The following is a 27,213-nucleotide window of genomic DNA, read 5'->3' as shown; positions in this document are numbered from 1 at the left end:
AAAGACTACAACTAGTGGCAGAAAAGAGAAAAGTGGACTTGCTACCATAAATGCACCTGAAAAGGAAATGTCTCATCTCACCTCAACTCAACTGCTAATCTCAAGTGGTAGGAAAGAGCTGAACTTAGAAATGTGCTCAGAAACACATTTTACTGTCATTTTTTTTTCTGTCATTTGTGTCCCTATTTCTCTAGCACCTCTAGCCAATTGTGATAATAATAAATGTACCTGCGAGTTCCAGATCTTATTATGTCAAGTTCTACGTGGGAGCATCCATGTGTCCAAATACTATATTTTCATTCTATAAACTGTCTTTACAAGCCTGTCCCAAAAGGGGTTCCATAACGGAAGTTGTTCAATATTCAGCTTTAATGTTATTTTTTTCTAGAGCTCTTAGGGGTCTAAAGATTTATCTACAAGCTGAAATCAGGTTTTTAAACTAAAAAATAAGTCATACAAAGTACTATATTCAAGATATAAGATACAGGTGGTTCTATTATATGCTAAATACCAATAATATGCTAAGGTTCAACCACTAGTTAAAAGTGACTAACTAGGATAGAACAGGTCTGTGTATAGAAGCATGTAATTCAACACATTCAACTACAAGGTCATAAATGAAGAAGAAATTAATGGAAAGCATGTCAATGTCTTTTATGCCAAGGACTGTGCCTGATAGAAAAGTGGACAAGAGCTTGTGGGGCCATTTGACTAACAACAAAGTCAATGGACTTTCCTGGGCATGACTTTGGAAGTAGGAATAGGAAGGGGGGGTGGGGATGGGTCTGCTTCCCGAGTTAAATATGGAAAGTGCACCTCAGTCTTTGTTATTCAATTCACTTTAGAGACAATTTCAGGAGCAGGCAAGTGAAGCAAAGGTTATGAAGTGTTGTCAGCCACGTGGCTTTCTCAGGAAAGTTAGTTTTCCCACATTCCGGTGCACCTTGGACTTATTCCAGTCTCACACAGTGTTTGGATGACTCCAACACCCAGCAACAGTGTTCCACCAGTGAAGTTAAGAAAGAAGGGGCTAAAAGGAAGTGTGGTGAAGGAAACAAATTTTGCCAGAAAAGAGTTGGGCAAGCCTAAAATGACCTGGAATTATTTCTTCATCACTCTATTGATATGTCTGCATCAATGACTTTAAAAAGATTTATGGAGGATGGCTTCCCCTAGTAGCTTATCAAATAAACCAGAAATAGTGCTGGTCAGAAGATCAATATGAATGACAGGACAGTGAGGTTGCAGATATTTATTTACCAGATGCCCCAAGTGTCTATACTATTATACTCAGGACTCATATACAGATGTGAGTCTGTGTGGATGGAGCTTCCTAGAGCTGTGCAGTGCACACCCTGTGCACCTGTATATGAGTATCTTACCTTTACTTAGAAAGCTGAAGAAAACAGACACGGATGGTTAATCTGATTATATTATTGAATCAAAAATAGACAGTAGGTTAACCTTATTTCTAGAAGAAAATGTGTTCTGCTTAGATTGAGAAAGTTAGCAGCTAAACAGTACATACAGTAGATTTGAGTTGAGATTTTCAAAAATATTTATCTCAGTTCACAAATTCCATGCAGTTTACCCCAAACAGCTCCCGTGAGTACAAGTGGAAAGGCTAATGAAATTAGGATGCCTTACACTTAAATGGCATTAGCACAATTGTCCAAGGTATTAGTAGCTGTTTACATGGTTGGTACAGGAAAAAAAGTGTTCAGAGACTCATGTAACTATAGCAGAGGCAACTCTAGTCTAAGCTGAAAAAACAGGAGATTGTTCAAGGCTAGAAAGTGAGGACTACGGGGGAAGGTAATCTAGGGACAGAACTGGCATCGCCGTCCATCCTGAAAGAGGCGGTTAGAAGAGGTTAGGGTGGAGAGAAGAACCTTCTCATGGACCTACAACTAAGAAGGACCCCGAAAATGTCTTAAAATAAATAAAACATTTTCATGTCAAAAAGCAAAAAATAAAATTCATACCCCGGTGTCCAAACCACTACTATCCTGAATATGCTTTCATAGTAAATTTTAATTTAAACAAGAATAGCATCAACACTAAGAAACTTCTTAGATTTTTTTCTTAAGAAAAAGTTGGGAGCAAAAGGAAAAGCATTATAATCAATATGATAAACCTCCTTTCCCTCCTTTACCACTCAGTCACATCTATACCCAAGCTTCTGTTAACTATAGGCAACCTCTTCTTCACATCAGAGATATTTAATTTAGCTGGGGATTGGGTGGATATGTAGCTTTATTTTTAAAGGAAATTCTAATATGTATGAAGAAAATCACTAATAATATTACTAAACATATAATGCTGCACCTTCCATATGTAAGGACATGTTTTCTGTCACATGCAAATTCAGCTGCTTTCCTTCATTGCCCCATTAAATAAGTTTATGTGTTACCAGTAAATTTGAAACATTTAAAACTTCACTGTGCCGAAGACACCTAAAGAATTCTTGGTGTATGCACTCTTTAAGGGTTGAACAACCTCAAGAATAGTACTTAATTACAACAAATTAGTCTCTTCCTGTCCCATCAAATACAGTGATGTTTTCAAAGTATGATGGAAACATTTTTAAACTCCATGCAACAATCCTGGGGCAGGGGTGTGGGTGCAACTCCATGAACTCAGCACATCTAAACTCAGATGTGATAATAACTCAGGGGTGATAATGCCATGAAGAAAATCCAGCGAGGGAAGGAGACGCAGAGTAATGGATGAGGGAGGCTTCTCCAATTCGGTTTCAGATGTGCTGAGTTCATGGAGTTGCACCCACACCCCTGCCCCAGGATTGTTGAGCCTGAAAAGTCTTACTTGCTTCAAACAAGTCAGCTTTTTTTCCCCCTCCTGTTACAGATTCCCTCCTCAAAATCAGATTCCTTTTCACCTGTAACCTGGCATTGAGATCCAACACCCAGGTTGGTGGCAATGAAGGGGAACTGAGTAACTGTGACCTCTCTCCCATGTGCATTTGGAATCTGCAAAGTTAGAAAAGTGTAAACTGCTGGACAAGGTGACCCTCTACCCCTAACACAGAGTCCAGCCCTTACAGATAAATTGTATATCTCTTTAAGTTACTGCATGTTCATCTGTGCTTTCAGCCCCAAGGACCTATTTCCCCTGTTGGGGGCACTATCAACCCTGGTGAAAACGCACGTCTTAACAACAGCTACAAAAACTCAAGTCCATATTTGATTGTCGGCTCATAGCCAGAAATTCCTAAATCAATAATGATTTAGCACCACTTCACTCATAACAATTATATCAGAAACATTTTCAAAATAAAAAGTAGAAAAAAACCCAATATAATCTATGAAATACATAAAACTGGGTGAAATATTGCTCAGTCAGTAACATCCTGGTTAATTTTTTTTGCATTACTCTCAGTCTATTGGAGTAATGTTTGCTCACAGAACCAAAGATTTAACTACTGTTGATTTTACATGCTTCAAAGAGCAAAAAAACCAAATTAACTTTCGAGAAAATATTTTCCTAGATGGTATCAATGAGTAATTTGGAAAACTGGATAGAAAACTTCTGTGAAGAGCACATAGGTTTTCATTGACAGAAGTAATTAACTAACTAAATTAACTAACATATGCTGCTCACAAACGACCTGAAAATAAATGGCCCACAAAGTTACATGTGTCACAAAAATAAGTCAGTGGTTCATTAGAAAATCACTATGCCATCCACATATACAACTGAGGGGAAATTTCCCCATCTGAAAAGATTCCAGAATATATATTTATATTCTTTTATACCTCCAAAACACCCCTCAGCATTTTCAAACACTCAGAGCAAGAATCATAGGAAGACTAGGAAACAGAACACTCATTAACAAATGGAGGATGCAAAAAAGGAAAGTCCTCTGTGTAAGCCAATTAAAAAATCTGCATCATATTAAAAATTGAGCTCACCTACCTTCACTGGTTCATGTTCATTACTGGAGTCTTGCACCAACTGCAGGTAAAACATCATGAAAATATTCACCACTGCCCACTGTCTGTGCATTTTGAACATTTTAATATCCACTGATTACCAAGGAGTTGACATCAGGCAGCTAGAGAAAACTGTTTCAAAAGGCATTCTCCAGAAGGAAAGCTTGAAACCCCAAGATTTCACGTGGAAAAAACAATCAGTTGTGATCAAAATCCAATGAAATGACTTCAATTAGTCAAGGTATGTTTTTGCACAGTCTTATGCGGACAGAGAGATGAAAAAAAAAATTAAAATGTTCTCATGCTCCAAAAATAATCAGGAGGTGGACATGTTTTCCACTGGCAATGAGAAAGCACTTTAAATCCATTTCATAGCCAGCAAATGAAAAAAAATCTCTCTACCCTATGCCCCAGGTTCTAGCTCCTTTGTAAAGAGGTGGTGTGGCCACCAATGTTTGCAGCTACAGAAAAGCTGGAACCCAATTCTGGATTCCAACTCTTTTCACAACCCTCATGGAAGCTTGTGGGAGCATGTGTCTTAAATCTGACACAGATTTTGGCAGAAAATGCAGGGAGGTCTTGGCTGTAATCCTGTCACATCCCTACCAATAGCAGGGATGTTTTAAAAACTGACTCAAACACTCAGGACTGCTGTTATTTTAATGCAGATAACCTGTAATGTGAAACCTCTGCATGCACATAGGCATGACTGTGGATCGAAACTGCAGTGCTCAGGAAGGGACCTCGGATGCTCACACATCAACTGCCAGTGACACACAGAAGAAATCAAATATGCTTTAAAACCTCACACGTTCACAAAAATAACAAAATCTCCACACACACATGAAAAGCAAACAAACATAAAATAAAGAACACCGATTTTTAAAGAAGCAACAATTAGGTTTATTTGCATGTGCCAGGAAATACCTCACGTACATTTCTATAAAAACCATGTTGTCACTTTTGTGGAACCCTTTGGAAGCACTGGCTAAGTCAGCTTTGGAAACTGAATGCATTTCCAAAAGCTTCGAGACCAGCTCCTGGGCTCTTCACTAGTTTCCAATCTTTGACTTCCAGGTTTTGGCTCTTTCAAACCCATTTTTTGCATTTCTGAAATCAAGAATGGCCTGAGAAATCTCTTCATTGGTGTTCATCACAAATGGACCTAAGCAAGAAAGAGACATTCAGAAAGTTCTGGGTGATGATAACATTTTCTTCTATCCCTAGAAATGGTACGTGTTTCTGTAGTTCTTAACTTGAAACAATTCCAGGCATATCTGAACAGTAAAAGGTTATTTTTGCAGCACCCGATCACCAAGGATGGTAATACAAGTTTCTTGACTAGATAAAGGCAACTGCATCTCATTCATCCATTGCAGGTTGTCATCTTTACTCAAAACATTCTTAGGTTTAGTTCTATTACAACCATTTTGTAGTTGTTAGGCTTTTTTTTCATTCCTTATGTCTTGGAGATATAATTGACATGCAACATTGTATTAGTTTCAGGTATAAACATGATTTTATATTCGTATATATTGCAAAATGATCACCACAATAAATCTAGTTAATACCCATTTTTTATGATGAGAATTTTTGAAAAAAAATATTTTTATTGATTTCCGAGAGAGGAAGGGAGAGGGAGAGAGAGAGACAAAAACATCAATGATGAGAGTCATTGATCGGCTGCCTCCTGCACGCCCCTCGCTGGGATCGAGCCCGCAGCCTGGGCATGTGCCCCAACTGGGAATCGAACCATGATCTCCTGGGTCATAGGTCAATGCTCAACTGCTGAGCCACGCCAGCCAGGCCAATGAGAGCTTTTACTGTAGTGCTAGCTTTGTACCACTAGCTACTGTCAAGAACTGAACCAATTTGGTACAAAGAATTGACAAATCTCATCCTAATTTGGTGCCTACATAGTATATGAGACTGTGTATTTAGATGACTGGTCTAAGTCATTTTTGAAGATTAATAATGGTTCATTGAGAATAAACAGGAAATTACAAAAATTTCAAGTCAAGAAAGTGTCATATTTTGGATTCTCTAAGGGCTGGCCAACTTTCAGTAAAGAGCCATGTAGTATATTTTTTAGATTTTGCGATTCAATAGTCTTTCTCAACTACTCAACTCTTTCATTGAAGCACAAAAAGAGCCACAGGCAATATGAAAATGAATAGGCATGGCCGCATTCCAATAAAACTTTCTTTATAAAAAGATGCAGTGGACGGATTTGACCCCGGGGTCAGAGTTTGTTGGTCCCTTTGCCTAATTCCTAGGTTTGAATTAGGGTTTTGCTAAAAGTGCAGAAGTCTGTAGCGCCTGTTTCTTCCCTTTTCTTCACATATTACAGGGGCAAAGGGACACTGTCCTGGACTGTACACTACCAAGATCTATTGGATAAAGAAGGCCAGCTCCTGTATGGCATTTGAAGTGTCTCAAAAGCAGTTGACAGATTTGTCCATTCAGTATATTTCTTCTTCCAGTATGCAGAGGTTCCTGACATTCCTTTTATAAAAGCTCATCTAAGAGGCTTTCTCAGAGAGAACCAAATTAAAATAGAACTGTATTACTTAGAAGAAATCACACATTAGAATTTCTTAACAACTGTTAGCATATCAGGGCTTTGGCACTCACTATAATATGCTTTGATGATGTTGAGGCCTTTTGGGATGTTGCATGGAATAGGGTGACTGTACAAAGTGAAACAGGCAGAAAGCCTCTGAATTCATTCATTAAATTACCTATCTATTGAGTATTTATTGAGTGCCTATTAAAGGACAAACATTGTGCTAGGAGCTAGAGACAAATGACACACTCTCTTCTCCCAAGGACCTCAAATCTATCACACAGACAGATATGAAAACAAATTATTACAGGCAGTGTGATACATGAAATGATAAAAGTATGTAAAATGTATGGAGTCCGTACAGAAAGGGGAAGAAGGGTCCAGAAAAGGCGTTTTGGGATCAGCATGCTGGAGGGATTGAGAATGGGGCACAGTGTCTCAAGGAGGGATGGGAGTAGAAGAAAGAATGGAGGGAGGGATCTGATGTGTAGGAAGAGGCGAGACCCCTCTGGGCTTTGGATTCCATCTACTGAAAGACGTTTGGACATAATTCTGCAAGTGATCAGGAATCACAGAAGAGTTAAGTAGAAAATAACGTGATCTGATTTGCGGCGTTTGAAGACTTCGGCATCAGGATAGAGAAGATGTCTGATGTGGGAGGCTGGCTGATGGTGGAATTGTTAAGGGTAATTGAGATACAAGCCTTGGGGGGCTGTAGGTAGAGCAAGGACTTCAGTTCTGGATATTCTGACATGAAGGTGCTGGAGACAATAAAATGGCTTCCTGCCAGAGGTGCTTAGTACAGTGTTGGAAATATTCATCTGGGGCTCATGGGAGAATTTCATCTGGAAGTGGAGGTTTGGATGTTATCAGATAGGAAAAAGGGAGAGAGCCTTCATGTGCGAAATAAATAATAAACCCAAGAGGGCACCCTGGAGAAGCCAACTTTTTAAAGGACACATGGAAGAAAGGGAATAGAACTTGGAAAATGAGAGTAAGTACTGAGCCAAGGACAGATTTCCTGCATGGCATCATTGTGCTATAGTTTGGATTTATGGAACACTTCTCCCATACCCTAATTATACTTCTGTAAAAGTAGTGCACTTCTGGGCTTCCATTTGGACACTTTTCTGGGGAATTCTGCTGTGCTTCTCAATTTATAGTGTGCACATGAGTCATCTGGAATCTTATGAAAAAATGTATATTTTGATTCCAGAGGTCTGGATAGGGTCTGAAACTCTGCACTTCTAACTATCTCTTGAGAGATGCTGACGCTGCTGGTCCACAGGCCACACTTTGAGAAATATGGGAAGTATTGGAAGCTTGGAGCCCTCCAAAGCCAGGTTGGGGAAGCTCATCTCCTCAAATCCTCAAGAAGAAAAAGAAAACTGAAACCAGAAAGCAAGTTTTGTTTTTCCCTTTTTCTCATGTTCTTTTATTTTTATTTTCTTGCTATTACATTACCAAATTTATTTATTTTTTAAAATTGAGGTGTAATAGGCATACATTATACTATTTGGGTGTTCAATATAATGATTTAATATGTCGATATTCCAAAATGATCACCACAGTAAGACTACTTAACATGCATTACATACATAGTTACAGATTCTTTTTTCTTGTGATGAGAACTTTTAAGATTTACTCTCTTAGCAACTGTCAAATATGCAATACAGTATTACTAACTATCATCACCATGCTGTACATTATATCCCCCAGAAAACATGTTTTTAATTGATCAGCTATAAGGGTTATAAACAAGAAAAATGTTTGAGAGTTGTCAATAATCCCATAAATCCTCTTTCAAACTACAGTTTTCATCTCTTTAATTAAACCTTTCAACTCCCTGCCCAGTAATAAAAATGGCATGAGTTTAATGTCTCCTGATGTAGAACCTTGGTATAGAGGAGAGAGCACAAAACATGGGGTCAGGGGTCAGTGTTCGAATCCCAGCTCCACTGTCAACAGTCATGTCCCATTAGAGAAGTCACAGGGCAAGCGAGCGGCACCTGGCACTGTGCAAGGCAGAAAGGTGGGCTGCTTGGAAACCAGACAGCCTGAGTGTGAACCCGACTATGTGGCTGTAGGCAAGCCAATGAACCTTTGCACCTCCACTTCCTCATCTGGAAAATGGGAATGAGAGAACCTACCTCATAAGGTTGTTCTGTAGATTAAATGTATTAATATTTGGAAAGCTTTTCAATCAATCCTAGTAAACAGTAAATGCTACCCAAGGATCTGCTAAGTAAATAAGTAAAATATTGAGATTTCATTTTCCTCATTTATAAAAGGGACATGACTACATCAATGCTAAGGACATTCGCTATTCCAATAATCTATGACATCCTGCGCTTAATTTGTGGACACATAATTAAGGACACTCCATGATAAGAAAAACAAAGGCCTTAACTAATTCATTCCGAAATAGTAGATAGATGATTGTGGCTGTCTTTATACATGAACAGGTAATAGAATAATTTAAATGTCTGAATTTTTAAAAGTTTAAACAAACAAACAAAATGCTTTGCTTCTCATTAACTGAGATGTCAAGGGACATATCTTTTGGGCTTACCATGTTGGACAACTGGTTCTCTTAATGGCTCTCCAGCAATTAGGACGAAGTGGCTTCTCTCAGGATCCTAAAGTCAAGGAAGAAAGGATCAATCAATAGACATGCTTTTTTTGAATATCAAATTAGGAATAATTTGAAGTTGACATGCTAGACAAATGGACAAAGTTCCTAATTCTGAACATAAATTCCAGAAATATTATCTGTGCAGTACTCAATATGGAAACACTTATTTCTTAAGATGTTTGGTAGCATTTAGAACATAAGGCCAGACCACAAAAATATTAACCTTCTCAAATAAGGAAGAATTTAAATTAAGATCTTCCTTAACTGGAAACATCTTTAAGATAAACTGTGTGACTGACCTGACTATGAACTGACTGTGTGATTATAGGATTTGTAATTTCCTACTAACAATATAATTTTTTTCAACACAACATACCTCTCTATTTCAAGCCGGATGTATACAGAGGAAAACATGGCAGACCTCAGACTTATCTACTAAACGTTCATCTAAGAGTCCACTTCAAAGCACTACTTCCTGGTAACTTCTCAAGTCACTCAGTTGCTTCCCATACAGATGGAATTTGTCTTTAAAGTAGAAGCACTTCAAAATCAGGTTATTTTCAGACAGAAATCAGTCCTCTTTGTGCCCATTCAAAAACAATTACTCTAAGACTGTAGCAGAGAATCTGAAGACATGAGCACAAGGAGTAGAACAAGCTGACGTCAGATCTGTGTTAAGGTCATGAAGGTAACTTTAGGCACAAGCCAACTTCACTTTTTAAATTTATTTTTATTTTGTTTTTAATTAGAGCATACATTCAATATTGTTCTGTATTAGTTTCAGGTGGACAGCACAGCGGTTAGACCATTATGTACTTTACGAAGTGTTCCCCCTGTTACTTCAAGATCCCACCTGGCACCGTATATAGTTATTTGCACAGCAGGGGAAACCATCAACAAAGTGAAAAGACAGCCTACTGAATGGGAGAACATATTTGCCAATATCCAAAAATTACAAAGAACTCAAACAAATTGACACACAATACCAAACAGTCCAATTAAAAAATTGGTACTTCTCCGAAGAGGACATACAGGTGGCAATACACACATAAAAGATACTCAACGTCACCAATCGTCAGAGAAATGCATATTCAGACCACAATGAGATATCACCTCGCACCTGTCAGAATGGCTCCATCAATAAATCAGCAAATGAATGTTAGCAAGAATGTGGTGAAAAGGGAAGCCTCGTGCAGTGTTGGTGGGAATGCAGACTAGTGCAGCCACTGTGGAAAACAGTATGGAGTTTCCTCAAAAAGTTAAAAGCGGAACTGTCCTATGACCCAGTGATTCCACTTCTGGGTACTTATCAAAAAAAACCCAAAACAATAATTTGAATGAATATATGCACCCCTAGTTCACGAAGCATTATTTATAATAGCCAAGCTATGGAAGCAACCCAAGTGCCCATCAACAGACGAGTGGATAAAAAAGTGGTGGTACATATATGCAATGGAATATTACTTGGCCATAAAAAAGAATGAAATCTTCCCATTTGTGACAACACTGACGGACCTAGAGGGTATTATGCTAAGTGAAATAAGTCAGATAGAGAAAGATAAATACCATATGATTTCATTTATATGTGGAATCTAAAGAATAGAATGAATGAACAAGCAAAATTAAAACAGACTCATAGATACAGAGAACAGACTGATGGTAACCAGAAGGGAGGGGGGTTGGGAGACTGGGAGGAATAGGTGAAGGGGTTAAGAAGTACAAATTGGTAGTTACAGAACAGTGACAGAAATGTAAAGTACAGCATAGGAAATACAGCCAATGATATTAGAATAACAATATAATTTTAAATGAAAGATTTATGCAAATCCAAAAGTAAGATTTTATTATTTTTGACATTTATTACTATTAATGTAAAATATGCTCCAGAAATATTGCACTAAATGGAACCTTATAAAAACATCCAAAGGGATATCTGCTCAGGCAAATTTCTCTCCAAAAGACTCCTATTGTGCTAAAGTCTCTAAAAATTTTTGCTTAGAATTAAGATTTTCCCCCCCTGAAATTGAAAAAAATATAATATCCAGTGTTAATGCAGATGCAGAGAAAGGTACACTTTTATATATCATTTGAGAGGTTTTAAATGGGTACAGGAATCCTTCCAGAGAGCACTTTCACAGTGACTCCAAACTCCCTCCACTGCTGATGTCCTCTGACCCAGTAATGCCAGAGAAACCAGCAGAAGAACCCCCCCACCTCACCTGTGAGAATAGTAAATAACTGTTTTAAGCCACTACTGAGTAGTTTGCTACTCATTAATAAATAACTGAACATTATATATTTTTTGAGGCATCTCTTAGGTTTATCTGATTTAGAATAAAACAATAAGTAAGCCCATAATGATTGGATACTTTAAAAAAAGCCTTTACAATTTTTTAAAAACTTCACCCATATTCTAATAATATAGCATATTTATAAATATGTGATAAAATAATGTTATATTTATATGCTTTTACTAATATAAATCTCTTTAATTAGCAATCATTATAATGTTATTAGTACCAGAAGAGTTATCACTGGATTCAATAAAAATGAATAATGAATTCTTTTATTTTCCATGCAGTTAAATTTATTTCTCCTTCTGCCTCCAACTTTAAAAAATTAAAAGGGAATTTAGGGTAGATGTTTTCTGCAAAAGTTTTCCACCAAGTGGATGATTTAATCATTTCTTCATGTTTAAAAAAATATGTTTAAGTATTCCTAGGCCTACATTTATTTATATATCACCACCTTACCTATCCATAACACAATTTTCTGTCAAAATTTGCTAATGCGAACTCAGTTGGAAATCAAAGAGTGAGCCTAAAAAGGCTTCTGCTAATTCAAATTTTAAACATGTCATAAACCACATACACTAAAGATCAGTGCTTTAACTTTAACACAGACCCTCACTCAATTCCCACTTACTCTTGCTTTATACACAATGCTAACGATTAGTCTCTGCGGCTATCAGATCTATAAGACATTCAAAGCTAGAAGACAGAAAAGTACTTCTGGATAGCAATACAAGAAAATAGCTTAACATCAGTGGTGGAAATGAAAAAAACAAAAAACAAAAAACACCTATATAAAACAGGCACAGAAGCTTAAAAATTAGTCTAGGTCCACTTACATCATACTTTATAGCTCACAACAATAACTGATACACATACTGATGTCCCAAGGTCATGAATAAGTGAAATTGTGCATGACAGAATCTAAGGCCACAGGAAAGGGGCATGTTTCTCTCTGAAAAGATTTCTTTTTCTTTTTTTCAATATCATGTTTAAGTGACTAAAAACTCAACTTAAAAAAAAGCAGTTAATTTAAAAAGGTTTATTTCCTAAGAGCGTTAGAATGGTGAAATTTTAGTGTGAATCAATAGACATGTGAAAGAAAAGCATCTTAGAAAAATAGTTCTGATAATTGGTACTACATTATCTCTAATTTAATCTGAAAGAAGATATCCCTGAGTAGTGTTTTGAGGTGTTTTTTTGAAAGGGAGACACACTTGAGTTTTAGGGTCAGGAGGCAGAGAAGAGGGTTGGGGGTTTTGAGAGAAGGCAAGAAGAAAGGCTGATCTCCTGTGTCACGGATGCCCTGACTTCTAAGACTGTAAGTTTTTAAGTTGAGAACATGCATCTTTTGTGAGTAACAAACTTGTCCTACAAGTTTATACATTTTAGAATACTAATGTTTTAAAAATTAAAGTTTTGCTCCTTTTGATATTACTCAAATCAAATGATGACTTTCCATTTATAAATAGGACAATAGGATAAAATGACACTTATATTTGGTCTGAAATGAAAAATGATTAAACTGCTGGGTGTTGAGGAGTTCAGGGGTTTGGTTTCTCACTTCAAAAATCTGAAGGATGGTTCAAGCTTCTTTTAATGACTTTTCCACAAAATTAACCTCCGAGCTGCCCCTTCTGCACTAACCTAAACCAGATGTGTCTTTTTCTTTTTTAAGTGCATCTTTTCTTTTTCCTTAGCTCACCTTTTTTAGTGAAAGCTGATAATCTTTCTGGATATTTAGTAGGGTGCTGATGTGGTTGAAAGTTCCAGTTGCTGTTATCCTGAAAAATCCTTACCTATGGTGAGTGAGTGACCTTGTGTACCACATCAAATGATGGAAATCATGCAAAAGCAGAAAACAAAAGAACTACTTAAGACATGAGTCCCTGTGTCAGTCTAAGTCAATGCCTTTTTGGGGTTTGATGAAAAGACCCCACACAAAGGTAACAGAGGCCCACTTACTGCTTCATGTATAATTAGCCCAACTAAAATTCATGATCTTTTTGGGCCCAGACCATGTCCATTACTTTACATGCTTTTTGTTTTGTTTTGTTTTGTTTTTCCTTTGCTGCACATTCTTAGAGTTCCTGGTTCAGAGTTAGGCCCTTCTGTGTTTACTTAATAATTTATTTTTACAAATTGCTCTTGTTATTCCATAAATCTTATTGCCAAGACACATCTTGGGTTCCACTAATACCAACAATAAATTATCAAAGCCTAGATGACGGCTCTATGATTCATTTAAGGTGGTGATAACTTCTACACTATGAGTATGTACTCATAGTTTGATTGATTAGACTTTGGGAATGAATCTAAGGGCACGCTTTTGCTTCAAGAACATTTATTATAGTGATATATTATTACCTGAAAAAATTACCAGAAAGAAACTCAGTTGTAGCATGACTTAATTGCATGCAATTGTTCTAACTAGATTTCATTGTTTAAACTTCTTAGGCCAATTGAAAGGCAAAACAATGAACTATTATCAGTTTTTAAAAACTAATGGCTTGTCAATATAGAGACAGACTCAGATAGAGAGCAAGCAGACAGCTCTGGTGTGGGGGGTGTTGGGGAGGTGGAGGGATTGAGCAAAAAGGAAAAAGAGAGAACTCATGGACATGGACAACAGTGTGGTGATAGTGGGGGGGGGGAGTTGGAAGAGGGCATAGAGGGATAAATGGTGACAAAAAAAAAAATAGCCCAGCCAGCATGGCTCAGTGGTTGAGCATCAACCTATGGTCCAGGAGATGCCTGGGTTGTGGGCTCGATCCCCAGTATGGGGCATGCAGGAGGTAGCCGATCAATGTTTCTCTCTCATCAATGTTTCTATCTCCCTGTCCTCCCTTCCTCTCTCTCTCTTAAATCTATAAAACATATCTTACTTTATTTTATTTTTATTGTTGAAAGTATTATAGATGTCCCCCTTTCCCCCTCCACTCGGCATCCACCCCCAGGCCTTCCCCACGCTGTTCTCTGTGTCCATGGGTTATACATTTATGTGTGTAAGTTCTTTGATTAATCTCTCCCACCCACTCCCCACCCTCGCCTTCCCTCTGAGATTCGTCAGTCTGTTCCATGCCTCTATGTGTCTAGATATATTTTGTTCATCAGTTTATTTTGTTCATTAGATTCCACATATAAATGAGATCATGTGAACATATTTTTAAAAAATAAAATAAAAATAAATTTAAAAAATTTTAAAATAAATGAAAGTTAATGGCTTGTTATGAATTTTTACACATAAATAAGCAAAAAAGTTGTCTCTAGCTTTAATAGGGTGTTTTGTTTTATTTTTGTCTTTCAAATATTAATCTGTATTAATTTAATGAATTTCCCATGAATGGTACCAGTTAAAGAGTACCATTTCTCTCAAGTATGGTTTTTATGGCATGCCATGAGGAGCTGATTGTCTACCTTGACAAACAAGTAAGTTTGCTAATCAATGAGGCTTCAGACCTTCTCAATATACTAGTATAAACATGGGGCTGAAGGTGAGATCAAGCCTTCATATCAAAGCCCTGTGCGCCTGATCATGGAGCCATCCTGGCAGAGTACCAACTGTGAGCCAAAGCAGCACAGGGAGCCTTAGCTCTTAAAACAGAGGCTGTTCCAGGGTGACCAGTCCAGTCCAGCCTCTGTTTCAACAGCCAAGGCGCCCTGTACTGCTTTGATTCATAGTTGGTACTCTAAAAAAGTTAAGGCCATTTTGAAGCCATTGTTGGGGTTTGGGCTTCCCCTAAGAAGTCCAAGGGTGTGGCTTAAAGACTCTTACAGTATCTAGCATAAACCAAGCCCCTTGCAGTTGCTACCTGCCATGGAAGACTTCAGAGTAATGGTCACAAAAGAGAAGCTGCCCTATGAGTGCTAGAAGGAAGCCAGGGAGTGTATCAACTCCTCATTCTTGACCGTAAGTCAGTACAAATGGGATTAGGGGGAGCACTAGGAAGTCACATCTTCCTTCTTTATCTAATGCTTAGGCTAAGTCTAGTTCCAAGTGAAGATAACCTTGGCCTGGAGCCTGAGTGAATCAAGGTCCGTTAGGGCCTTTCTCTTGCTGTAGAAACTGTTATGTGTCCTAAACCTTAGGGCCTAAGGCATGAATTCTCATTAGGTAACATGTATCTGGCATGACTATTGGGTAAATTAGGTGTTTAGATCAGTGAACTTTCCAGCTACCATTCCTGGGTACCCACTATGTACTATACCAAAGATCAGCAAACTTTTCCTCATAAAGAGCCAGAGAGTAAATATTTTAGGCTTTGTGGGCTACCTGGTCTCTGTAGCAACCATTTAACTCTACCACTGTGCTGTGAAAGCATCCATAGACAAATGGCAATGAATGGGTGTGGCTGCCGTCTGATACTACTTAATTTACAAAAATGGGTTTGAATTTGGCCTATTGAATATAACTTATTGACCCCTGTGCTAGATCTGGAGTCAACTCTTGACATAAGTAATCGCACATATTCTTTCTAACCACACCACGCACTCGGTGTCATTATTTCATTTGCAGACAAAGAAACTGAAGCTCAGAGAGGTTGAGAAACTTGTCCAAAGTCACACTGCTAACAAGTGGTAAAGCCAAGATTTGCACCTCTTCTCTGTTGTAATCTAAGGAGGACTTCCTACTTTTCATGAATATAAACAACACACACCCATTTAAATGTTAATTTTCTTAAAAAATAAAATGTTTCATAGAAATCTTTGTAATGTGTTGATGGCTCAGACTATGTGTATACACAGCAATAATTACACAAGTGCATATAACAGAATGATGCCCCCCGAGCCAGGAGCGCTGCTGATCAATAAACTGATGGTTTCTGCCGATTCTTTTGTACCCCGGCTGCCTTCCATCCTTCTGGCTCCCCTCAGTACTTCTTTCTAGTGTTCCATTTCAGCTTCCAAATCCTTAACATTTGCAATGTGCCCTCTGCTATGGTATAGAAAGAATTGAGGTTATCGAGTTAAACCAGATAATGCTACAAACTAATCTGCTATCAGTAGGTTCTGGCCTATGTATAGCTTCCATGCTTCTTTCCTGCATTGGGTTGATATAAATAGAATAGCAATTTTTGTAGGTCAAAAGTGGCAGTTTCGTACAGTTCAACCTAATAATAGTGTAGACACTGAGATATGCATTTCATCTGGTGCTCATGAGTTTTTCTTCTATTTACTTCACAGTTCATGGCAGTGTTACAGATGATTAAGGCAGCAGTTGGTAAGCTGCCAGAAAGTGGACTGAGAGAATATTTCCTCAAATCCATTGCATTCTTCAATGCCAGGTTCAGCGGGCCAGAAGTCAGTGAGATCGCCTCCCTACCAGTTACGTTCACACTGAAATTGTTTTTATTCCTACTTTTCAAAATTCACCTTTTCAGGATCTTTTGAAAAATTGTCTCTTCAATTCTCTTTATTAGAATGATGCAAAGCAGTCAGATTGGCTTCATAGGCTCACAAGATAGTGGGTGAGCGAATCACCCAAGGGAATGAAATAGACAAGGGAAAAAACTTGGCAACCTGGGGAGGTGGGAAACTCCTAATATTCCTAAATATCAGAAACTTTACTTAAAAAGAAGGGCTTCAACACAAAAGGAATACGAAATGCATCATATGTTCCTCTCAGTTCAAAATGGGGACAACTTCCAAAGGGCCCTCTGTGAGTATGTGTGCACATTGATGTTTATACGCCTAGAGGGCGATACATTTTCACTTACACTAAAAATAAAATAAGCGAATTGTATAGAGAAAGTTAAGAGACAAGGAAGATGTGTTGTCTCCAGATTCAATTTTCTAGGGATAAACAATAGGGACATAGATGATTCCTGGAGATGGGCAATCAGTATTGATAAAACCTTAAAATAAGCCAACAGAAACAACAGAAGTTAATGAAAGGGGTTGATAAACGTGTAGCATACTATTTTTGCCCATGGAAGAGAAAATTTTCTAGCTACACTGGAGATTCAGGCATTTTCCTGGAAACTACTAGCAAGTACAAGTTAAGAAAAATTAAAGATTTTAAATATTTACCTTGTTCTCCACCTGTACACTGTCACCTTCCCCCAGCACTGCTGTGTGATGAGGTTCAATTTTTCGTTGTGCGTCATCAGGCCCTAAAAAAAGGTGACCCACTAAATGTCATACTCATCACAGTGCATTTATCACATGGTTACAAATCTGGTTAAGTACATAGCACCATAATATTCATTTAACTTCAGAAATAACAGGCTTAGTTATCTTCTTAAATATCTTGGTTGATTAGTTGTACAATTACTAAAGTCTGAAACTGGCCGGTTTCCATTGTAGAAGAGAACAGGGAGGTGAATTTTACATTGTGTTTCCATTTATACCTTTTATATCATACCTAATAGTTCAATTAATAAGTAAACCCTTGACATTACATGCTAAGAAGGGTTGTTTCCTTGAGTAAATCATAAACCTCATAAGATTAAGCATATTTAGGAAAATGAGTAAATGCATCATGAATTTCAACAAGTATTTATAGAACACCTATAATTGCTAGTACTGAGAAAATACACATAAATGCAAAGCATATTTCTTGTATACAAATAATTCAAAATCTCATTGGGAGAAACTAAATAATATTCACAAATAATCAGAGCATAATTCAGTTGAAATAGAAGTTGAATAGCTAGTGAACTATGAATGAGGCCCAGTGCTAAAAGCTGTGAGGGGGGATCGTCAGGATGGGTACATTACTATCCCTTCTATACTGAGACTCACAGATGAAATAATACAAATGAAATTGTGTCTTAAAGGCAACAATAAATAAGCAAAGTTCAATGAGAGAACAGAGACTGTAAGGCTTAATTCAGGTCTAAGGACCCTATGAGTTTGTTGTGGAGGAGTTAAGACTTGAAATGGTCAAATCTGTATCTTGGAGAAATAACTCTTGGAGCAGAGCATAGAATAAGTTGAAGGGGGTAAGACTGAAGTTAGGATAGCCTATTTATTATAACAGTCTAAGTGAAAGTGAATTACAGTCTGAACTGAGAGAGTCAGCACATAAAGATGGGGATGGATTTGAGAGGTAGAGCTGAGAGAGAATCTAAAGGATTTGGCTATAGTGAGAGAGAGAGAGGAGTCTAATATGATTCTCACTAGGAGCAAAATAATGCAGTGACCTGAAGATTACAACAGTGGTTCTTCAAGAGGAGGCTAGAGAACGGAGAAGCCAAAGCACGATAGAACAGCCACGTGAGTGGACAACAGGGAGAAGATTCTAAGCAGGGTGGGAAGCCCGTAAAGATGTGCAGGAGGATACATGTGCAGGACAGTAATAATCAATAGGGAAGTGTTTATGGACGTAAAGACAGCAGCTTGGGGAGTTATTATATGAACAGAAACATAATTTGTGAATTTTGTGAATACTGCTTGGAGTCCAAATATAGCTATCTTTTCTAGAGAAGTCCTCCACTTTGCAGATAACTTATATGAAGTAATAAGGTTCATTGTGATGCTCACAAACATGAAATAGGATTCTAACAGGGCAGGAGTTCTTAACCTAAAGTCAATGTGTTCCCAAGGGGTCTGTGGATAGAATTCAGAGCAATCATGAACTTGGATGGGAGAAAAATTACATCTTTATTTTCACTAACCCCTAACTGAAATGTAACGTTTCCTTCAGTTACGAATGTAGCCAACAAAGCACAGTAGTACTAGCTGGACCAATGACTTTATCTCCAGTAGAAACCACAGATGTTTTCATATCATATTACAGTGCTAAAGATATCTCAAAATATAGTTTATGTTAATCACTAATTAGAATTCAGAGTAAAGCGGCTGCTGGATCATGTTATTTCAAATGCCATTAGAGAAGCACACATATAACTATATCTCAAACTTGTTCTTTTAACATTTTTTTATTGTTCAAAATATTACAGATGTCCCAGTGATCCCACTTCTAGGAATATATCCTAAGAATCCTGAAACACTAATCAGAAAGAATCTATGCACCCCTATGTTCATAGCAACACAATTTACAGTAGCTAAGATCTGAAAACAGCCCAAGTGCCCATTAGTAGATGAGTGGATAAGAAGCTGTGGCACATTCACACCATGGAATACTACGCAGCTGTAAAGAAGAAGGATCTCGTACCCTTTGGGACAGTATGGATGGACCTGGAGAATATTATGCTGAGTGAAATAAGCCAGGCAGCGAAAGACAAATATCACATGATCTCACTTTTATGTGGAATCTTTTAACATTTTAATAACTTCACTGAGTTAAAAAATATATATTGTTCACAAGTGGGGCCTTGGCAAATGTCAAAGTGTCAATGGCACAAAAATGATTAAGAACCTCTGTCCCAGAGGCGGGGGTGTGCTAGTTAATGTTTAAAACTAGCTTTTGAAGACAAGGGGGAGAACAAACCTGATTTGTAGTGTGTGCAAATTTCCGTGGTGTGAATGCTCCCATTCTGGCCAGTTTCAAGCTATGGATGTGAGGTCAGGGAAGAGGTGTACAACCAGCTCCTGCAAGCTGGCAGGAGCCAGTCCCAGCGCACCACTAAAGGTTGCTTTGCCATCCAAGATTTAGGTCAACAAATGCCATGGAAGTGAATGATAGAACTCTGTTGATTTTCTACTCATGCAAGGGTTTGGCAATTAAAGAGATTTCTGGAAACCTAAGAATAATCTCACTTAAAGTCGGGTAATATTTTTAACTGTGATATGGAGCAGCATTTTATTAAGTGTGCTTTATTGAGATTCACTGGGAGCAATGAACCATGTCTTTACCTTCAATTAATTAATACATAACACCCATTACTCACATGGTCTACTCCTGGCCCCTCATTTTATCATGCAGAACAGTTCCTGATACATAGACCCAAACAATTTTATAGCCCCTTCACTATATTTTAATGGAGTGAGCTGGCAAGAGGCAGCTCTCAAAAAGAATGGTGGACTGGGATTTCTCTGCATCTCCTATCAGGGTCTTGCTTGACTATGGTGTTCATTGGTCTGTGAGGAAATCTTTATTTAGAAACAAAGAGTTCATGTTTCCCTAAGAGCTTTCATTCTAACTTTACATGAAATGCCATTTCTGCTCACTGTCCTTGCTGATCCAGGAGAGGAAGCACAGTGTTGATTCTGAAGAGTCCATTGGAAATGCTCCCCACGAAGGGAGACCTTTCTTACAGACAGTACTGGAGTCAGGTTTCCAGGTTAATCATTCTAAGTGTATCTTAGCTGCTGTATTCTTTTATGAAATATTTATCACAAAAAGCAAAGACTGATTCTATCTTAATGTAATTTCTATGCTATTTAACATATCTGGTTATCTCCTGAGAATGAAATAAGTCTCAAAGAAAATATAGTTTATTGTTTCTGACTACTTTCAATTATAAATAGAGCCAAATCAGATAATAAATAGTTTCCATTGAAAAGCTTTGCCAAGAATGTTAAATCTAATAGTGCAGTTAAGGAAAATTTAACTGAAAACAATTGAATTACAAATATTTTTGTTTGCCTAAAAAGTCATAAAAGGGCAAAATACTTTAAGACATATTTTAAAGTTAGTGCTGTATCTACAGTGTGTGATGAATTGCTGTGCAGCTCCCCCTCCTGCCCCCCCATGCCAGCTTTTCTTTTTCTTTTTCTTCTCTTTGTAAGAACTGCTGTCCCATTTACTCTATTCCACACGCTCTGGTACTTCCATCATAGATTTTGACAGCATCAATTTTATACATACGGTTGCAGCCTTATCAAATTCAATCAAGATCATAACTGAGAAAGACAAACTGTCTTAAACATTTTATTTTAAATTAAAGTGTAACTATGCCTTCATTCGGCAATTTTTAGAAATAAAGCCAAGGCAGGTCTGCTGATTGGATTGAAGCACTGCCTTTCCTTATAAAGCATGCACATAATGGGCCACTGAAATTCTTCTAGATTATTACAGCCCCCCCCAACCTATTAATGTCATCTCTCCCATACTAATTCAAGACTTTTCTTTAATAATTCATGTTTGCAAAGCAATTGACTTAGTTGTTTTAGAAAAACGAACTCTCTTTTCATACTACTTCATTAATTAACCTGCATAATTGCAATTATTGGTGCAACTGGCATAAACAGATTTGAGAGCAATCATAACTGCTGAGTTCACTTGGATTTGGCTGGAGGGAGTAGCAAGGGGCAGGTAGCCAGGGGAGTTGATCATCCTGGTGTTCAGGCACCCCACTCAAGGTATTCACCGTGGAATGAAGCACACAGGCTAGTCCAGTTCATTTTGGGTACATGGAAGTCAATTTGGAGGGCTTCTTGTGCGTTTCCTCACCTTTATTGAGATCCAGGAGGCGTGTCAAACTTCTTAACACTACCCAGAGCCAGAAGCAAAGAACCGAGCGCAAACTAAGCATGAATAATTACTCATTTAAATAAGTTTGAAACATTTCACTACCCATTAAGCCAGTTAGATGTCAGTTCAGTAACCATAGACAAATATTTTTAGATTTCTAAATATATTTTCTAAGCCCCAACAGTATAGTTGATAATGGTCCTTCTAGGGGACTGGCATCCAGGTGGATAGACAATCCCAAGCTTCAGGGATACAGGATCTAAACTTTTCTATCCTTTTGATTCCCATGTTAATGTGTAATATCATTTTCACCACAGCTACAAGGTAGGGGTTCAGTGCTAGTACCCTTGGGATATATTGCTTTTCTGAGCGTATACTTTTTATTTTCTTTAGAGTTTAAAAATCATATACTGCAAAGATTTCAGCTGAGGGCTGGTCAAAGGACTTGCTGCCTCAGTAGACTGTATCAAAGGTATTTCTCTCTCTCCTGTACAATTTTTAAAGCTACTATTTAACCATCAACTTAGAAGACTTGAAAAAAACAAGCAATGTATCAAAAATTAGGAAGATCACAGAGGAGCATAAGACATCTCAAACGTATACTTTTTAAAATAAAAAAGTATTAATTCTGCTCAACTTATTTTATTTCTGTTAACTCCTCTTCTTCAGGATTTCCTTAGAAGGAAATTCCATGGCTTCACCATACTTGCCTTGAAGTTTAAAATATCAGATTAACTTAGACAGCTAGTTAATACCCAGCATTTTCTAAACTCCACCTGTCTGTGCTCAAACTAAATCTACTGATGTTCATCTTTTAAGCACTTCCTGCATCAATTAATATTTTTAATAGTCCTCCTAAATCTCCATTTTATGGAATCTCCCCAGATTATTTTCTGAGCCCAAAGTGTTGTCTATTTATTCCAGTCCAATACACGAAGTATGTACGTGTGTGTGTGTGTGTGTATAATAGCTATTTAAATAAAACAGAGGTGCTTGACATTTTGAAAAGGATTATCACTTGCTTATCAGCTTCTACCACCTGTGGCTGGCAGGTGCCATCCTGGTTTTATAAGCAAGATAAAATTGAGGCAGTAAGGTCAGAAAGCATTTTTGAGATTCTCTCTATAGATTTTATAAATCAGTACATATTCAATAGCTTTTCTGCTTTATCATTTCTTTTTTTCTGGTGATTTCTTCTTGCCCTTTTGTTTTCTCATTAACATCTCTATTAGGGGATGGGTAGGAGGAAAGATGAGGCCATCTGGCCAGTCACTCATTGGCTAAAGCAGAGTCCCAAGAGTCCAGTTTTATAAGGTGGATTCTCTCCAAGGTCCAGTTTACTCTGGACAGATGCAAGTTCACTCCCACGCTATAGACTGTGACCCCATTTCCTGCCAGATGTTTTGCACTTGTGGCTCATGGTCACAAGGGGGGACCAGACCAGTGAGAAGAGATGACTCAGGAAAATGTGCCTCACCTACAGAAAAATAAATAGATGTATAATTCATTCTTCCCCCTTGAACTGTTGAGCTTTTTACCTGTAAATTCTTGGACTATTTGTCAGAAAACAAGGCTGTAACTACTGATTAAAACAGGTTTTGAATTACTTATTAATTTTTCTCCTCTTTATCCTTCCAACATTTTATCCAAAATCAAATGTCACTTTTGTACCACCCACTGTTTAAGAAAGGTTTTTACATTTTTAATTAGTTGAAAAATACCAAGAGTAGTATTTCATGATGCAACTGTGTAGGAACTTCATTTGTTCAATATGACCTTTTCTCCTTTCTTTCCTTTTAATGCTAACTGGCCTCATCCAGCCCCTGACTCACCTGTCTCCTTCTACCTTGCATGTCTACTCCCTTAACCATTGAGCCCTCAGGACAATGAGGTCCTGGTCAGCATCAAATACACTTAGGAACAAAGCCTCGGGTCTGTTGACCCCAGAGACAGTTTCAGTCAAACTAGAGATAACACCTAGGCCTCAACTGTGTTTCAGCTCCGGGCCCAGGAAAGTGGCGAAACCAGATGACAGGGAGCCCTGGCTGAGATCTGGATCAGGTGCACTGGTCAGCTACCCCCCAGCCTAGTGCTGACCAATCAGTAGAGACCATGATCCTAATTTAGTCCCCATGATTTTCCCCCTACAGAACCCCAGAAGCCACAGGGGAGCCAGGTGTTAGAGAACTGGCTCACCTGTGCCTATGGACTTGGTGCCATTTCCTTAAATAAACCTTTACTTTCTTTGCTGCAAACTCCTGTTCACATCTTATTGGGCTTTGATGTGTGCAGGCAAACAACCCCCTTTAGTTCAATAATAATACATAAAAAATATGTGAAGTTCACATTGCAGTGGCCATAAATACAGTGTTTTATTGAAGTTCACATTGCAGTATTTTATTGGAACAGCCACCCCAATTGTTTCCATATTACTTGTGGCTGTTTTTATGCTACAAAGGCAGGAATGTGTCATTGCATCTGAAACTGGATGGCCCACAATGAAAATATTTGCTATCTAACCCTTTACAGAAAGTTTGCTGCTCCTGCCTTTTCTCATTCTACACAAACATTTCTGCAATCCTTAGCACCTTAGGAATCATGTGCTTTATTACTTTCCATTTGTGCAGATTATTTTGTTTCTCTTGAAATCATAAGTCTGAGGTCCTACCTCCAAAAAAAATGGTTTGTACTCTCTATTTTTATAAAGAACTACATGATATGCAAGATTTTCAAAAGATCATAAACACAAATGATGTCTCATCTCTTCCAGATGGTTAATATAGTTTAATGTGTATGCACATGGGCCTGTGATACTACTATAAATTTTTTCACATTTTCTCAAATGCTAAAATAAATGAATTTTGCTTCTGACCCATAACTGAAATGCTATTCAGTGAAAGAGGGACTAAGCCCATTTCTACTGTATAAAATCAAAATACATGGATTTGTGTTACTATGATTTTTTCAGAAAAAAATAATTTCAGACAATTGAACATCCCTTTTGGAGAAGATAAAAAATGGCTCAAATGGTTCTGGGTGTGTCCTTTAAGCCCTGAGCAGATGTTATGAGGAAGCCATCTGTCCAGGGCTAGAAGTACACTGTGCAAGGAAGAGGTCACGTTAAGGGCCCCAGAAAGTTCAGTGTTGAGGAGGCCAGCCTGCTGAAGTGGAGTGGAGAGCACCCAACTTCAAGAGGGTCTCAGAAATGGGATTCTTGGCCTGCACCTTGGAGCAGTCAGATGTCCTGCCCCACCCCCATCCACACACACATCACTGTCTGTGAGGGGCAGGGGAGAGGGGAGGCTGGTTGCCTTACTTTAGGTTTCCCCAGAAGCATAGCTTTACATGCATATCTGAGTATAAGGAGTGTATTTGGGAGGCGGTCCTAGGAAACACCAGTCCAAGAAAGTTAGGAAAGGGAAGGCAGACAATGAAGGGTGTGTTAGCAAGCACATACCCACTGTGGGCCGCTTGAACATAATCCCACAGGAAACTCTAGGAAAAGGCCTCGCACACAGGCCTCAGAGTTATCCCACAGGAGGGGTGAGGTAGCTTCCAGGCGTGTTAATTCCCTGGCACTGACTGGGCCAGAACAGCTTTCCTAGGTTTCAGAGAAAGTCTCAGGCCAAGAGACACAGACACTACTGGCAGTTAAAAGTTGGTCAGTGGGCCCTGAGGAGCTAGGATGACAAGCTAGATGGTATGGTCACTGCATTGTCATCGTACAAGAATATGGGGTGGAGTGTAGGGGGTGAGAATGAGGAGCCCTTAGTTCTGGTCCTGGGCCTAACCCTGGCAAGTTAAATGCCATTCTTTAGACTAAATTTACTTTCATCATCTATAAAATGAGAGTCTTGAACATCCCTTCTAGATTAGACTCAACAAGCGACACATATACAACCCTTAGAAAAAGAGACAACCTCCTTCCACCTCATGGGAGATAGATTCCTGCTCCCCTTGGAGCCTGTTAGAGCTCCATCCCTTTATCAGTACGGAGGTGTCAACATCTTAGCAAAGCGTCAACCCACATAATTGTGCCTGGACCTTATATCTGCACCACACAGGCCACAGTAAAATGGCTGATGTCATGACTGGTGTTTGTATTCTCCTTCCTCTCAGAACATACTGGAAACTGAGAGGTGACCTACCCTGGGTGTACGAGGATGTACTAGGATGTAAAGAGAGCTGGTGCTGGACAGGAGGAGTTGTAGTATTCAATTACATAAAAAGGTTCATATTATTCTTTCCTCCCCTTCAGTAGTTTAAATTATATTGCAATTGAACCCAAAACAACATACACATCACTTACCAATATATGTATTTCCAGAAATGGTATAAATGAAGCTTGTCCATCCTGAAAAGGGACCAGAAACATTAAAAGGTTAGTGTCCATAATACCAAAAGAAATAAAGATATAACAATATATTTAATAATATCTGTCTATATGAAACATAAATCTATAAATTTATGTAACAGATATAAAAGATAAATTTGGAGATGAAATACTTTTCTTTTAGATTATATTTAAAAATTTAAGTTCTGTGAGCTGTATAAAACACACAGTCACACATGCACACACACACACCACTAAGCCTAAATGACTTGGCCCCAAATGTTGTAGAGCCACCCAAGCAGAGTCTACAGTTTGCTTGGCTATATCTCTCTCTCTATATATATCTATATACCAACTGCTGTATGCACAAACTGCTCCTTCCGGTTCTATGATCATGCTAATAATTACAACCACCAGTCTGGCAGTTCATTGTGCTTCTTTCTCTCCAGGAAGACAATGCTAGAAATATGCTTTTCTTCACTTAGTTGCACTTTAGTTTCCAGTGAACTCATTTCTTTTTATCTACCCTAGCAAGAGATCCATGGGTGCATAATCTTTGGGGGCACAAATGGATGGCCTTTGCATTCCCTGGAACTGTCCCCACAATTTCTCCTCTATGGACATTTTTCTGTGAAGAGGATACAAAGCATTCACCAGATTCCTACTGTGACTCATGGAGCCAAGAGCTCAGAACCATGGACCACCTGCCATTAGCTCTTTGAGTTACCAGCACTGGGTTTTCATGGACATTTATGTATTGTGCCCACAGCCCAGAAGAGATGCTATGGTGCCGCTGAGAGAGATGAATCTAGAAACGGCAAGCTCAAAACGGAATTAGGATGTCACTCTGTGCCTTCAGTGGAAAAGGAGGGAGCAAAAAGGGAGAAAATGGGAGACATCTGTAATACTGTCAAAAATAAAATTAAAAAAAAAGAAAGAAAAAGGAAAAGAAAAGATCTAGGAAGTGAATGCAGGGCAGAGCCTGTGTGAGAATCAATGTGATGACACAGTAAACAAAACAAAGGTAGGGGTGGAAGGATCAGAGAGGACATCCCTAGGCATGTGGATGTGATGACAGGTGGGGTGGAATGTGCAACAGAGGCACCAAAGAAAA

At 38.3% G+C, this 27,213-nt stretch overlaps 2 protein-coding genes across 3 annotated transcripts in view; both read right to left on the bottom strand.

The window, feature by feature from the left end:
• Positions 1 to 4,221, bottom strand: part of VEGFD (vascular endothelial growth factor D) — a 28,732-nt gene extending 24,511 nt beyond the window's left edge. Inside the window, exon 1 of one of the 2 annotated variants that reach the window (XM_087829412.1) lies at positions 3,937 to 4,221. In XM_087829412.1, coding sequence (XP_087685538.1) covers positions 3,937 to 4,035 — 99 coding nt within the window. In that variant the 5' untranslated portion in view covers positions 4,036 to 4,221. The remainder of the gene's footprint in view (positions 1 to 3,936) is intronic. The other variant, XM_016202934.2, reaches the window with a different exon arrangement.
• A 627-nt stretch (positions 4,222 to 4,848) lies between these two features.
• The window catches only part of PIR (pirin), an 83,747-nt gene continuing 61,382 nt past the window's right edge, over positions 4,849 to 27,213 (bottom strand). The window contains exons 7-10 of the mRNA XM_016202966.2: positions 26,076 to 26,120; positions 17,476 to 17,558; positions 9,092 to 9,158; positions 4,849 to 5,118 (exon numbers count right to left, since the gene is read on the bottom strand). Of these exons, the coding sequence (XP_016058452.2) occupies positions 5,006 to 5,118; positions 9,092 to 9,158; positions 17,476 to 17,558; positions 26,076 to 26,120 (308 nt within the window). The 3' untranslated portion in view covers positions 4,849 to 5,005. The remainder of the gene's footprint in view (positions 5,119 to 9,091; positions 9,159 to 17,475; positions 17,559 to 26,075; positions 26,121 to 27,213) is intronic.

The sequence above is a fragment of the Miniopterus natalensis genome, chromosome X (genome assembly GCF_054644295.1).
Source record: "Miniopterus natalensis isolate mMinNat1 chromosome X, mMinNat1.hap1, whole genome shotgun sequence".
Taxonomy (NCBI): domain Eukaryota; kingdom Metazoa; phylum Chordata; class Mammalia; order Chiroptera; family Miniopteridae; genus Miniopterus; species Miniopterus natalensis.
Note: the sequence above shows the minus strand (reverse complement) of the source record. Positions and strands in the feature narration are given on the sequence as shown.